Raw genomic sequence first — 14,478 nt, forward strand, 5'->3', positions numbered from 1 at the left:
TTCTTGATAGTGATAACCCTTGTTTTCAATTTTCCGATAGTCAATTTTGCCATGATGTTGCACCAGGTCAACAATTAAATGAAGAAGTTATGAATGCTCTTTATCCTAATGAAACTATCTTTGAAAATGATGATGAAAATGATGATTTAGATGAAACGCAACCGGATTTAGATGATACACCTACTAGTCCTGTTAATAACCCAAATGATGTCTCGCCTGCCCTTCCTGTAATAACCCCTACTTTTAATAGACAACCTGCTAAACGACCTGAAACATCTCTTGTTTGACACTTTTTTACTCAACTCAGAGAACAAAATAAGGCTAAGTGTAAAACTTGGGTCTCAACTAGTTCATAAATTTACTGGAGACCATAGCGGTACGGGTAGTTTAACTAGACACATATTGAAACACCCTAGAAATAAAGTTAGATTTTTACAAATGAAAGTTGCACAAGAGGGGACAAGTGTAGATACTACGATTAACCCTAGTACAGGTTCAAATCTAGTTCAACCGGGAATTAACACTGTTACCGATGACATTTTATATTATGATCCAAATAAAGATCGTGAAGAATTGGCAAAAATGGTTACTGTTATGTGCTTACCCTATAGTTTTCCTTCTAACCCTCATTTTGTGCATTATATTAGAAGAGTTTTTAATCATACTTATAAAGGATGACCTCGCACAACCGTAAAGAGCGATATTTATAAATATAAACATGAATATGAACAATATTCGCGCTATTTATTTACTCATATAGATTGTCGCATTGCTATTACTACTGATATTGGTAAAAGTGGTAATGACTGTGATTATCTAACTGTTACAAGTCATTGGATAAATGAGGAGTGGATAATGCAAAAGCGCATTATTGCTTATAGAATAATTAATTCACGCCACACATATAAGTTTATTGCTAACACAGTTGCAGATATTTGTAGATATTTTTGCATTAGAGATAAAATTATGTCGGTTTCAATGGATAACGCTTCTAGTAACACTAACGTTATAGGCTTGCTTACAATGGATAAAATTATGTCGGTTTTCCCTATCCCCCCTATTTTTGGTGTTGCTGTATTGTTAAATCCTACAATGAAATTAGGAGGTCCTCACTTTTGGTATTCAGAAATTTATAACGCTTTATCACCTTCAGCTGAGGAATTTGCTACACTTGGAGATGCAAAAGCCTCAATTAAAATAAATGCTCAAACAATTTATAATGCTTATCAACTTGCCTTAGATCAAGCTAGACCAAATGTTTCAACTCCTACTTAGTCTAGTTCGCAAGCATCTAAAAGAACTGTGGGCTTAAAAACCCTTAGTTCTTGGACGAAGTTCAGGGGTTCTCAAGGTGATAATTTTGGTGATAGTTCACAACTACATGAGCTTCAAGTTTATTTGTCGCATGGACTTGAATCAGAGAATCCTGACTGCTCCTTCGATATTTTGGAATGGTGGAAGGACAAACGAAAATACTATCCGGTTCTTTCAAAGATGACTCGAGATATTTTAAGTGTTCAAGCTTCAAAAGTGGCATCGGAGACCACATTCAGTCAAACAAGACTTTAAATCGGTGATCATAGAGCGTCTATGAGGGAGAGCTTGAAAAAATCAGTACTCTTCAGAGATTGGATCCGTTCGGAAAGAAGAAATTTTGGACTTGCAGAATCACAACCGGAGATAGATGAAGCTTATGAAGAAATGCTAGCGGAACTTGCGCAGGATGCTGCTTTGCCGGGAAGCGGTGATGAACAAACTTCTTTTCCACTACCACCAACGGAAATTCCTCCGGACCTTGAAGGATTTATGAGATTTGTTAGAGATAATACATAGACTAACATGTAACTTGTATTTTGGCACATCTTCCTTAGTTTTTTTTCCTTTTAATGATGGTATTGGTACCTTGTTGTGCTCATTCCATTGAGGAGAGGAAGACTAAGAAAGATATTGTCATTCTTTGTTAATGTCGTAATAGTAAAATATATAAGACATTCCCTTGAATATTTCTTTGCAATTTATTTTGTGTTTAAATTTGATATAGTATATATATTATATATCTAATACATATAAACTATATATATATATATATATATATATAGCTATATATATTTATATATTTATAAGGCAATACATACTATATATATTTATATAGCTATATATAAGCAATTTATACTAATATATACATATATAGTTTACAAGAAAGTGTCTTAGATAAATTTTTTTTTTTAAAAAAATAGCCCAGAACGGAAAAAGCCCGTTAGGCTCGTTATCCACTATATATCTAATAGCCTAGAACGAAAAAAGTCCGTTAGGCCCGCAGGCCCGACCCATTTAGCCCGAGACCATGTGACTTAGAACCACCGTAGGCCGGTTCCACATATTGAGAGCCCGTTGGCCCGGCCTGTTTAGGCCTGTTTGGCCCGGGCCCGGACCACAATACAGCCTTAGTTGGCACCAGACTATTCAGCACTACCAGAAAAAAAAAAAAAAAAAAGACGAACCTAGAAAAACGTGATTTTGCTAATTACGTCAACGTGCCCGTGTCCTAAAGTGTACCGTGGTGGCTGCCAGTGGCTAGTACCTTAGAGTACTTACTACTATTCAATTAAAAAATACCATCAAATTTCCCACAATTCATTTTCTCAATTTCCATGGTCTGCTGAAGGCGCCATCTTTCCAATGGCATGCCTTCGCAGGCTCCGTTCTTCCCTTCTTGTAAGCTTTCGTTTACCTCTCTTCTCTATTAATTGTTTCTGGGTTTTGTACACTTCATATTCCTATAATCTTGTTTATGTATATTTTCTTTAATGGCCTCTTTTTTTTTTGGTTCAAAATCAGCATTTCAATCATAGATATGAGTACCCTTTTTTACCCTTGGTTATTCGTGGTAGCAGTTTTATTGCAATGGACGATCTTTATACATGTCTTGTTTATAATTTATGTGGGTTTGTGTGAAAAAATGCTTATTTATAAACATATGCACTTCATAGGACTTCATACCCCCATAATCTTGTGTAACTAGGTTTTCTTTTGTGGTTTAATTTTGCGTAATCAGAGGACAAGAATACCCTTTTGATAGGTATTATTGACGGTAGCATATTTTTCTTTTTTGCTTGGTTATTGATGGTAGCCTCTCTGCCTCTACCCGCCTCTCTGCCCCTCGGGTAGAGGTAAGGTCTGCGTACATATTACCCTCCCCAGACCCCACTTGTGGGATTACACTGGGTTGTTGTTGTTGTTGTTGTTGTTGGTTATTGATGGTAGCAATTTTATATTGTGTCGGTTATGGTGGCAAATTCTGTTGCTGAGTATCTGTCGTACCTATTTGAACTTGTGTATGGCATATGTCTCTGTAGGTGTTTGTGTATTATCATTTGGATCATAGATATGAATATCATTTTGATAGTGTAGCTGATAGTAGCAAATTTTGCTGCAGAGGACAAGTTTTTCTCATTATGGATGTAAAGAAGGTACTTGTTTTCTCCTTTGTTGTGTTCTTGTTTAAAGATCTTTTCCTTTTGTGTTGGATTTTTAAGTAGCTTTGCTGTATCAGAAAACCTAATGAGATTGCAGTTTTTCTTGGAATTGCAGGGGTTGGAGGAGGCAGTTATCGTCAATATAGTAATTTGGCTTCTTCAGAGCATAAAATATTGAAGTTGGAGGACCAAGAAAACTTGTTAGTAAATGCCAACGATCCACTTTCCGAGGAAGAAATTGTGAAAATTAGGGAAGAATATAATGCCGCGAAGGAGAGGTTTCTAAAGATTCCTGATGCGCTGAAACAAATGCCCAAAATGAATCCTAAAGGTTGCCCGTGTTTTCTCCTCTCATTCTGTAGTACATTTAACCTTCTATGTGAACTTCTAGTACTATTTGAGAATTGGATTGAATTTAGGTGGCTGATAATGTTTTACTTTTAGGTGTATACGTCAATAAGAACGTGCGGTTGGATAGCATAGAAGTCTATGGATTCGACTATGATTACACGTTGGCGCATTATTCCTCCAATTTACAGAGCTTGATTTATGATCTTGCAAAACAACATCTAGTTAGTGAGGTTTGTTCTTGTACTCTTTCCTTGTGGTAACTATTTCCAAAGATAAGCTTAGAAATGTACATATTGGATTATGTTTTGTGGAAAAAGTAAACTTACCTGTCTGATGATGGATTACTCTTTTGTTCATTTTGTGCTTCAGTTCAAATATCCCGATACTTGCTTGGAATTCAAGTATGATCCTAGTTTTCCCATCAGAGGGTTATACTATGACAAATCGAAGGGGTGTCTTATGAAGTTGGACTTTTTTGGGTCAATTGAGCTTGATGGATGCTACTATGGCAGGCGCAAGGTGAAGTTCAACAAGCTCCCTATTATGTTGTGATTTTGATTTTTTTCATGGAAAATATTGGGAATACCTTATATTTTGTTATTATTTCATTAAATGGATAAAGGAATTTGTATTCTTTGGGGATAAATATTATTTGGTAGTGAGAGGCTGAAGCGCATAAGTTTTCGGGGATGAAGTAAGTATTTTATTGATGTTGTGGGGAAAAAAGCCCCATGTACAACAGGTATACCAAAAAGCATAGAATCTACATAATATGATTCTCTACAAAAAAACATCCAATCATCTATGTGAATAGGAAAAAAATCTGTAAGAATGGGAATCTTGTGGGTGCTATAAAACTTAATAAAAAATGGAAAATTAATCTGAAGGGCATTTTGACGGGAAGACATTGAATGCAGGGATGGCAGTAAGGAGGGGCATGTCTTAAAATTGTTAATTTTAATATTCCCGTTTAGGCCCCAGGGCTTTGGTCAAGTGGTAAGAGTGTAACTAATGGTGTGTGAATCAGGGGCACGTCACTGTTCGAACCTTGTGCAAACAAAAGTCTGGGGCTTAAATGGAGAAGGATAGAGGGGCGGACTCATTATCCACCGAGTTTCGAACACTGTGTACCACAACCTTCAAGGATTTCTGGGTTATCGCAAAAACAAAGAGAAAAAAATATTCCCATTCATTTCCTTATAACATCCCCAATTTTTCTTCATATATCATAATTGATTAGCATTGGTTTAATTGATTATTTTTTTCCTTCATATGTTAGATTAACATGTGAAGTTAGCAATATATTTTTTGATAACAAAAGGAATAGAAATATTATTGATTATTGATATTACGGAAAGATAATTTCGAAAAAAATACCGAAAAATGATGAACAAAGTGAAAATACCAGGAAAAAAATACATATGACAAAAAAAGCTAAAAGTCTAATATAATGGGAAGGGGTGGCATGATGCAAGGTGGGGTAAGACGGGCAGGCGTAGCTGGAGAGAAATCTATGAGGACATGTATGCTCTTAAAACTGAATAAATTGATTTGATGAGTGCCACCTCTGGGGTTACACCGGGTATGTTGTTGTTGTTGTTGTTGAGCGCCCATGGGTGGGTCTTGCCGTTAGCTCCACAAAGATCGGTTTATCAAGACTATTAGATCTACCACATCAAAATCAAGACTGTTACATATCTCACATCTATATTTCTATGATAGGCAGATAGTTCGCGAAGTGATTAGTAGCTCTGATGTACTCTGTCATCTTGTATTTACAGTGGCTTGGTGCAGTAGTAGTATAACAAATTTGAATTATAAAAACAAAGGAAAAAGAAGAAGAAAAGTAATATAACATTTATGCTGTTGAGAACAGATACTCTTTTTCTAAAAGCCAATCTACACTTGTCCATCCAAAGGCAAAAAAAAAGGCTGCTTGAACTATGGGCCAGGAAGGATTGTAGCAGATCATGCCCCCCCCCCCCCCAAGAGATGTGGATGCCTTCTTCAATATTGGGTTGCTATTGGAAGTTGGATGCCTTGCTAGTTGATTTGTCCTATGTATCAGAAATTTGTTAACACCGGAAACAATCTAATAGTTGATAATCTGACGCTCAATGATGTTAAATTTTGCAGCTCAGCCGGGAGGAAATAGATGAGATGTATGGTACAAGACATATTGGCCGTGATCAAGCGCGGGAACTAGTTTGTTTGATGGATTTCTTCTGTTTTAGTGAGGTTAGTTTGTTAGTTTATTGATCTCTAGTATTTCTTAACATTTGACAGTTTCCCTATAACATTGGCTTTTTGCGCATTGAAGAAATCTTTTGACATTAATAACAAGATTGCACTCACTAGGCATGTTTGTGTAATATGTTCAGCTGCATGGGCCTTTGAATCATGAAGATTTTGGTGGAAAATGTTTAGAAAATTAAGAGAACACCAATCTGCAAGTATGTCAGATATGCATCTAGGAACCTTATTTGCTGTCCTTTTTGTTGGGAAGTGGGGTTTGGGAAGATGGATCAAGGCCCTTCGGGGTGCAGTTTGAAGATGGCTGAAATTAGTGAATTTAGGATAGAGGAAAATGCTTGTATAAGTAATATAGGAAATGCTTGTATATAATGATATTTCTGACGTAAAATCTGGTTACAAGATCCAAGATTAGAGCCATTTATCTTGGACACTTGGGTATTCATACCTTATAGCTTTGTGGTGTAACAAATAAATATTTACAGAGCAATAGAGATGTTTAACGAAACTCTTCTCTTTAAGAATGTTGTCTTCAATAAAGTAGGAGGATGCAATCAGATACATAGTGAAGGTTTTTATTTGTGACTTTCAGACCTCTTGATTCTCTTTATTTTCTTCTTTGCAGGCATGCCTTATTGCTGACATTGTGCAACATTTCGTTGATGCTAAATTGGAATTTGATGCTCGTTATGTATATGAAGATGTGAATCGAGCGATACAGTATGTTCATAATAGCGGGTTAGTTCACAGAGGAATACTTGCTGATCCCCCTAGATACCTTGTAAAGAATGTAAGTATAACCTTAGTTGTTCTGTTCATTCTGCAACCTTTTGAACTTTCAGCTTCTAGACCTAATTTTTGCACTTATCTCTTCCAGGATCAGCTACTACGCTTTCTAAGGATGCTGAAGGATAAAGGAAAGAAACTTTTCTTGTTGACCAACTCTCCCTTTTATTTTGTGGATGGAGGGATGCGCTTTATGTTGCAGGTATTTTCAAGTGGAAAAATAAACTTATAATATTTGATTGGCTTAATATCGATAGGTCATTTTCTTCATGTGTAATGGTATCCTTCCTTGGGTAACTTTTATGTTCAGCTACACTTTTCTTGGAACTTCATTACCATTTTGGTTTACATGTGACATCAACAGACTATGTTCATGAGTTTGTATTTGTCTGTGGAATGTATATAGAGAATACAAGAACACTCCTTGCACTGAAATTTGACCTCAACTAGCTGAAACATGGTTGTCTTTTACTGGCTATTGGTGGTGGAAATTAGTGAGTGCTGGCATCCTCTTTTTTTTTTTTCTTTTTAATAATTACTTGACACCTAGAAGATCCATGGCAGAAAAATCATTTTTTTGTGATCTACTATTTCCTTTTCTTCTCCCCAACTTTCCCTTGAATTCACTATATATATATATATATATATATATATATATATATATATATATATATATATATATGTATGTATGTATGTATGTATGTATGTATGTATGTATGTATGTCTACAGGCACGTGTATATTCTGGTAATGTAATACCCACACATTCTCTGCATGTATAATTTTTGGTCTAGCCCGTCTGGGAAGTGACAGCGTTATTTTTTTTTTATGGCCTTGGGTCAATCTTTCTTTTCATGCTTCATTCAAGTGCTTTAGACTGTATAATCTGTAACTGTTTCTCAATTCCCTTTTTCTGGAGTTACAGACAGTGTTGTCAAAGGCGCGCTTAAAGCGAGCTTAAGCCCTGAAGCGAGGCTCAAAACATGTTGAGTGCTTCGCCTCGCTTTGTGGGCGCTTTAGTGTCGCATCAAGGCTCTAAGGCATACTTTTCTTTACCAATGAGTGTAATCCTGAAAAGGAGACATTATACAATTGATATTTCATTTTATCGTAATTTTTTTTCAACTCCTTTGTCCATATATTTGTTATTCATGCTTATGATTATTAGTCTTGTACTACAAATACATATCTTTACTTTTTCTCCGGTTGCGCCTTTTTTCATTAAAGCCCACGCTTTATTTGTGCTTTGCGCTTAAATCCCCAACAGACCTTAGAGCTTTTTTGCGCTTGTCGCCTTTGATAACACTGGTTACAGATTTAATGAAGCAAGTTGCTTTTGTTTGTGGCACTAATGTATTAGTTTGAAGTATAGTTTAGGTGTGTCAGAATCCCACAACAGTTCTGTTAAGTGTATGAGTTGTAGTCTCTTTTCATCGTCTTGGCCAATTCTCACCATTTCAACTAGTTTTTGAGGTGAGCTTGGCCCAAAAGTCCATTTTATTAACATAGTTATGGAGGCGGATCCATCCTGGTGTTGGGCTAGCCCATGTTGGACCAACCATGTTATGTCACTCCACACTCCAAATGTTCTGTCCTGACTGTGCTATAGGGTGTTAGTTCAGTTAAGTGTATGGATTATAGTCTCCTTATATGGTCTCGAATAATTCTCACCACTAGCTAGCTTTTGATGTCGAGTTAGACCAAGTTTTATTTTCTTAATGAAGTGCATGCTGTATTACCACTTCTTTTAATTTGCAGTTATGGGCATTAACATTATTAGTTGAATCAAGATTTGGTGGTACCGATATGAGCCTATCCTCATTTTCCCCTTGGAACATACAGTTTGATATTTGTGTCTTCTCTTTCCTAGTCTGCTTTGATTGTATTTTCATTCTTATTTTGTTCCATCAGTCTGGATTCTTCGATTTGACACCTTTTCTATTTGGTATGTGTTTCATTAGGATTCATTGGGTCAGCAAGACTCGTGGAGGGAACTTTTTGATGTTGTAATTGCTAAAGCAAACAAGCCAGCGTTTTACAAATCTGACCATCCATTTCGGTTTGGTTCTCTACCATTAAATTTTCTGTCAAATTTTCCTTGCATGTGACATTGGTTCCAACTATGCCATACCCACCCACCATAAAAAGAACTCAATTCATGCTATATAAAACATTCCATAATACTCTCATATACAGTACTGGCCTCATTGTTTTTATTGGATGTTTATGCAGCTGCTATGATGTGGAGAAGGACACATTGGCTTTTACGAAAGTTGATGCTTTCTTTCCCGGTAAAATTTACTACCATGGATGCCTTAAAACATTCTTGCAGATTACAAAGTGGAAAGGTCCAGAGGTACGCTTAACAAAATACAACGGCCTTTTCAATGCAGGGGAACTTTTTATTCTATTACATGCGAGTTTGATAAGACAACTTAGACAGAGAGTCTCATCTCTGTGTCTATATCCATTTCATTTTTCTACCTCTTTATTACATTACTGAGATAAACTCTCATGAAACTTTAGGTGATATATTTTGGGGATCACCTCTTTAGTGATCTCAGAGGGCCTTCAAAAGCAGGATGGCGGACTGCTGCCATCATCCATGAATTGAAGGTATGCTTTCTTTTAGTTTCTGTTCTGTTTATGTTTCACCTATTTCTGTGTTTGTCATAGTCTCCATCTGTACCATTTTACATCATACCATAACTATTTGGTGATGTAAATATAATGATTTTTCTCAATTATTTGCTAAATAGCTTTTAATTGTTAAAAATTGTGACCTGTGGTACTCTTTATATTGCTTTTAAAAATGTAATTTTAATATAAAAAGCTACCTCTACTTAGCTATAAAGATGATTGGTTTTCGACCTAGAAATCTTCATCCCTGCTCGTCCATTGTAAATTGTTTAAGTGCAAACTCTTGATTTGAATATGAAGCATATTTCTGTACGTTATAAGGTATTATTAGTTTAAACCACTTGTATAGTGACTGAAAATCTGGATCATATATGGATTCTACTGGATACCTCTCACCAACATAGCTTTTAATTGTTAAAAATTGTGACCTGTGGTACTCTTTATATAGCTTTTAAAAATGTAATTTTAATATAAAAAGCTACCTCTACTTAGCTATAAAGATGATTGGTTTTCGACCTAGAAATCTTCATCCCTGCTCGTCCATTGTAAATTGTTTAAGTGCAAACTCTTGATTTGAATATGAAGCATATTTCTGTACGTTATAAGATATTATTAGTTTAAACTACTTGTATAGTGACTGAAAATCTGGATCATATATGGATTCTACTGGATACCTCTCACCAACATAGGTACTGAATAACTCTGTCCACTACGTTTAGTCAGATGGGAAGAGATCACCTAGTGTTTTTTATCTTTGAGTGATTTGAATTCTAGAATCCAAGTTTTAAACCCACTTTATTGACTACTACGTCACACCCTTGGATACAAGAAAATGCTTCAGTTGTTGCTATCTTTATCAACTCCTTGTTGCAGAATCTAAGGGTGGGTTGGGTGGGGGGAGGGAGGTCGTGTATGTGCTCATTTTTTTGGTGTCAAATGTCCTATACTCGTCTTATGTTGATCAAAATCTAGTTAATTCTTGTTGTTTTTTGTTGTTTCCAGAATGAGATCATGATTCAGAATGACAATACTTACAGATTTGAACAGGTACAACTTAGTCTTTCATCCTTTATTTGGAACTACATGTTCAGTTATAAAATTATATGATATGTGCGACAAGAAGGGTTCTGATTCTGATTTCATGTTTTATATATGACTTGATTACACTGTGTTTGTTCTTGTTGTTGTATATATGACTTGACTATTTGATTCTACAATTCCCATGTTCATGACTTTGGAAGACCATAGTATGATGCAGTATCTTGTACATTGAATTTTAGAAGTTTTTAAAAAGTACTTTGGCAGATCTATACGAAATATCCTTACCTTCCTAGAGCGTATTCTTATTTCTGTTTCTTCCCTAGTTTGCACTTAGCGTGCATGTTCACATTGGAATGCTTATCAATTTAATTTCTCAATATGTGTGTTTCCTTGGGTTAATGTCTCATTAGAGACATCGCCAACTGATTCCATTGATTGGTCTTGGCAATCTTGCACTCTACTTAAATGAACTACCTATTATCTAAATCAATTAGGACAGTAAGTTTTCTCCGTAAACTGCTTCAAACTAGTTTAACGCAGCATTTTCTCGATGTATTAGCGACTTGCTTTCATTTGGCCTTATGTCTCATCTGAAGGTGTTGCCAGTAAATAGGCTTACATTATCCACACATTATATAAACCGTCCTACTATTTTTTTTTGATGACCGAGAAATCCGTCTGGGGCCGATCCTTTAAACCAACCGCAGCCTTTGAAACTCGGTGGATAATGGGCCTGCCCCTCTACCCTTCTCCACTTAAATACCAGACTTTGCTTTGCATGGTGTGGGGCTTGAACCTGTGACCTAAGACACAAATCCACCACCCTTTGCCACTTGAGTTAGGCCCTGGGGGCATATAAAGTTATAAACCGTCCTACTATTATGGCCAATTGTTTCTTGTAGTTAGCTATTTCAATTTTGGTACTAACCAGCTTTGTTCTCTTTTCGTCCCTCCAAATTCAGGCGAAGTTTCACATAATACAAGAACTTCTTGGTAGGCTTCATGCTACAGTAACTAATAGAGATACAAGTGAAACATACAAGTCTCTCCTTAGGGAGCTTAATGAAGAGAGACAAAAGACTCGCTACAAGATGAAGGGAATGTTCAACAAATCATTTGGTGCTACATTCCTCACTGACACTGGTCAGGAGTCTGCTTTTGCTTACCACATTCATCAATACGCAGATATATATACAAGCAAGCCTGAGAACTTTTTGTACTATCCGCCCGAGGCTTGGCTTCACGTGCCCTTTGATATAAAAATCATGCCGCACCATCTAAAGGTAATTTTCTTTTCCTTAACAAGTTCTGGTCATCGTCTTTTGTTTTACTACTTTAGACAACATGTGCAAAAGTTCATCCGTAACTTTCTTGAAGTATTTATCCCTCCATCTCAATCTTTGTGACTTAGTTTGATTTGTGCGGTTATTAAAATCTATTACAATGCTTGAATATAATTATATTGAGTTTGGTAGATAGTTAATGTTAAAAGAAGTGGTTTGAATTGTGAAAGGATGTTGTATACCTTTACCGATAAAAAAAAGTGAAAAAATGTTGCAATAGGCTTGGAAATAACAAAAATATATTTGCATATTTTCATCTGATTCGGGGGTTTTGGGGTCGGGGGGTGTTTATTTCTTTCCACTTAAGATGTCAGGTTTTTGGGTAGACCAAAAAGGGAAGTAGATCAAGTACCTTCCTGGGTAGGAGGTAGCAGGTAACCTGTGGAAATAGTCGAGGTGCAAGCAAGTTGGCACAAACACCATCATTACGTAAAAAATGAAAATAAAGGGAAGTAGGTTAAGTAGTTTGGGATGGATGGAGTAGAATAGGCAAAATGAGATTATCAAAAGGCTTCTTCATGTTGAAGGGGTCTAAAAGAGTGTCCATCTTCCAAAATTGTGATTTATATTGGCAGTGTTTCAATTTCATTTGAAGTAGTTTTGGTGAGGACCTTGGACTCGGTCATTCAGCTTTTTCAGAACAACGAATCATGAAACTTAGATTCCAAAAGTTTGGGATTTATGCTGTTCAAGATTATGAATTTTGATCAAAATTTTGTACATCTGAGCGTAGGGATGGCAAGCGGGGTGGGGCGGGTGTGGGGCGTGTTTTCTCTTAACCCGCAAAATTTCAACCCACCCCGCATAGCAGTTGCACCCGCATTCACCCGTCCCGCATCCACACACGCGTCCACCCGCCCCGCCCCGCCCCGCATAAGTGATTTTTTTTCATTTTGTTAGTTTCATTTTTTTTTGTTAATCTTTTGCTGTTTTTTTTACACTTTTACTATATGTACTCGTGCTTTTAATTAATTCTAAAGATTACGGAAGACTTCAGTTATGGAAAGAAGAAGATAAGATACCGAAGTGTTCTTTATCATCATTCTGTACGTTTATAGTTGTTTAAAATTCTAAAGATACTATCTTTAACTTGTAAACTGTTCTTTAAGATACCAAACTGTTCTTTATCATCCAATTTAAATTTCTTGAAGTTGAATCAAAACCAGCAAAACATATGCAATCTGAGATTTAGATAATCATCAAAATCATTCGACTTAAGATAAGAATATAGACTGTTCCTATTTAAATTTCTTGAAGTTGAATCAAAACCAACATTACGTATGCAGGACACATGACTAGGTAGTGTACTGTAAACATAAAGCAGTGATGGATTAGTTTAGATTTAGAACATATGTGCGCTTTAACCAAATAAATTTTCTACTTTTGAATTTTTTCCCCCATATTCCTTAGATTATACCATAAGTAAGGATATTCGTGGTATTTCAGAATATAAATAAACATATATGCCAAATAACAATTTGCGATTTTACATTTGAAGAGGCAGAAAGAGTAGTCTGGAGAAGATCTTTTCTATTTTCTCCTTTGGTATAAAGTAAACTAGACAAGTTGAGTATGAGAAGCAATAATTTTCTTCTCGCACCCGCACCCGCATAAATTTTAAATGTTTTTATTTTGACCCGCCCCGCAACCGCATATGTTTAAACCCACACCGCCCCGCATGTATCTAAACCCGCACTGCCCCGCACCTGCACCGCCCCATTGCCATCCCTATCTCAGCGGCTGATCCTTATGTGCCTGCGTGGAATTGATTTCAGTTGCATGAATTGTATGATTTTTGTATCTTTTTCGCGGCTCTCCACTGATAGAAGTTTCCTTTACAGGTTCCATCAAATTTGTTCAGGAATTGATTACAACTATCATATTGCCAATGCTAAAGGATCATAAACCAGTATACTACTAACTTTTATGGAGACATGGATATTCTTGGACAACCCATTTCTGGTAGCAATTTTACTGATATTTTTAGTAGATTCATTAGCATTTTAGTGTTCCTTTAAGGACATTTGATAAAATTGGAACGATACGAAGAAAATTAGCATTCTAGTGATTGTAGCATATGCCCTTGTTCTTTATTGTAATATAGTTGTTTTTATGGAGGGAAAGCAAATCTATATGGGGCAGTATTCTTAGAAAATGTAAAATATTCAATTGTTCTTGCAACTATCAGAATAAAATTTAAGAACCAGTACTTGATACATGTCAAATACATAAAGAAGCTGATTTTAGAATTTTGAATCATCTTGCCGAATCCATTTTGTTCTATTGTCTCTTTTCATCTTTTTGTGCCGAGGGTCTATCGAAAATAACCTCTCTAACCCCTAGTGTAAGGTTGTGAGTTGCGTACACACTATCTTTTCCAAATCTCACTTGTGGGATTATATTTGGTTGCTTGCAGAATCCATTTTGGTATTCACTTGGATTCTCTTTGTTTTTTCTGTTCAGTGTAAGTTGTGATACTTTAAAGAAATGTTTGGAAGTGCAAGATTTTTTTAGTGTAAGATTGACTAAAAGACAACAACAACTTACTGTTTCCAATAGACCCTCGGCATCCTTCCCTCCAAGAACTTC

General features: G+C 36.0%; 1 protein-coding gene across 4 annotated transcripts; it reads left to right on the forward strand.

The window, feature by feature from the left end:
* The first annotated feature begins 2,534 nt into the window (after nucleotides 1–2,534).
* LOC107814084 (uncharacterized) lies at nucleotides 2,535–14,105 on the forward strand. Of its 4 annotated transcripts, none has more exons than XM_016639422.2 (14): nucleotides 2,535–2,715; nucleotides 3,437–3,470; nucleotides 3,592–3,807; nucleotides 3,921–4,057; nucleotides 4,197–4,346; nucleotides 5,964–6,065; nucleotides 6,706–6,870; nucleotides 6,958–7,068; nucleotides 8,827–8,924; nucleotides 9,098–9,221; nucleotides 9,392–9,481; nucleotides 10,508–10,552; nucleotides 11,509–11,829; nucleotides 13,731–14,105. In XM_016639422.2, the coding sequence occupies exons 1-14, from the start codon at nucleotides 2,680–2,682 to the stop codon at nucleotides 13,755–13,757; spliced, it is 1,656 nt and encodes a 551-aa protein (XP_016494908.1). In that variant the 5' UTR covers nucleotides 2,535–2,679; the 3' UTR covers nucleotides 13,758–14,105. The 4 variants fall into 4 exon arrangements, with proteins under 4 accessions (XP_016494908.1, XP_016494901.1, XP_075077468.1 ...); XM_016639415.2 differs by having other exon boundaries at nucleotides 2,564–2,715; nucleotides 3,574–3,807; XM_075221367.1 differs by having other exon boundaries at nucleotides 2,595–2,715; nucleotides 3,357–3,470; nucleotides 3,574–3,807.
* The last annotated feature ends 373 nt before the right edge of the window (nucleotides 14,106–14,478 follow it).

The sequence above is a fragment of the Nicotiana tabacum genome, chromosome 9 (assembly GCF_000715075.1).
Source record: "Nicotiana tabacum cultivar K326 chromosome 9, ASM71507v2, whole genome shotgun sequence".
NCBI classification, from domain to species: domain Eukaryota; kingdom Viridiplantae; phylum Streptophyta; class Magnoliopsida; order Solanales; family Solanaceae; genus Nicotiana; species Nicotiana tabacum.

Coding starts and splice junctions, on each gene's coding strand:
- LOC107814084 (XM_016639415.2), top strand. CDS start 2,680: ATGGCATGCCTTCGCAGGCTCCGTTCTTCCCTTCTT. Junction 4,058..4,196: donor AACAACATCTAGTTAGTGAG/GTTTGTTCTTGT, acceptor TTTGTGCTTCAG/TTCAAATATCCCGATACTTG. Junction 6,066..6,705: donor ATTTCTTCTGTTTTAGTGAG/GTTAGTTTGTTA, acceptor TCTTCTTTGCAG/GCATGCCTTATTGCTGACAT.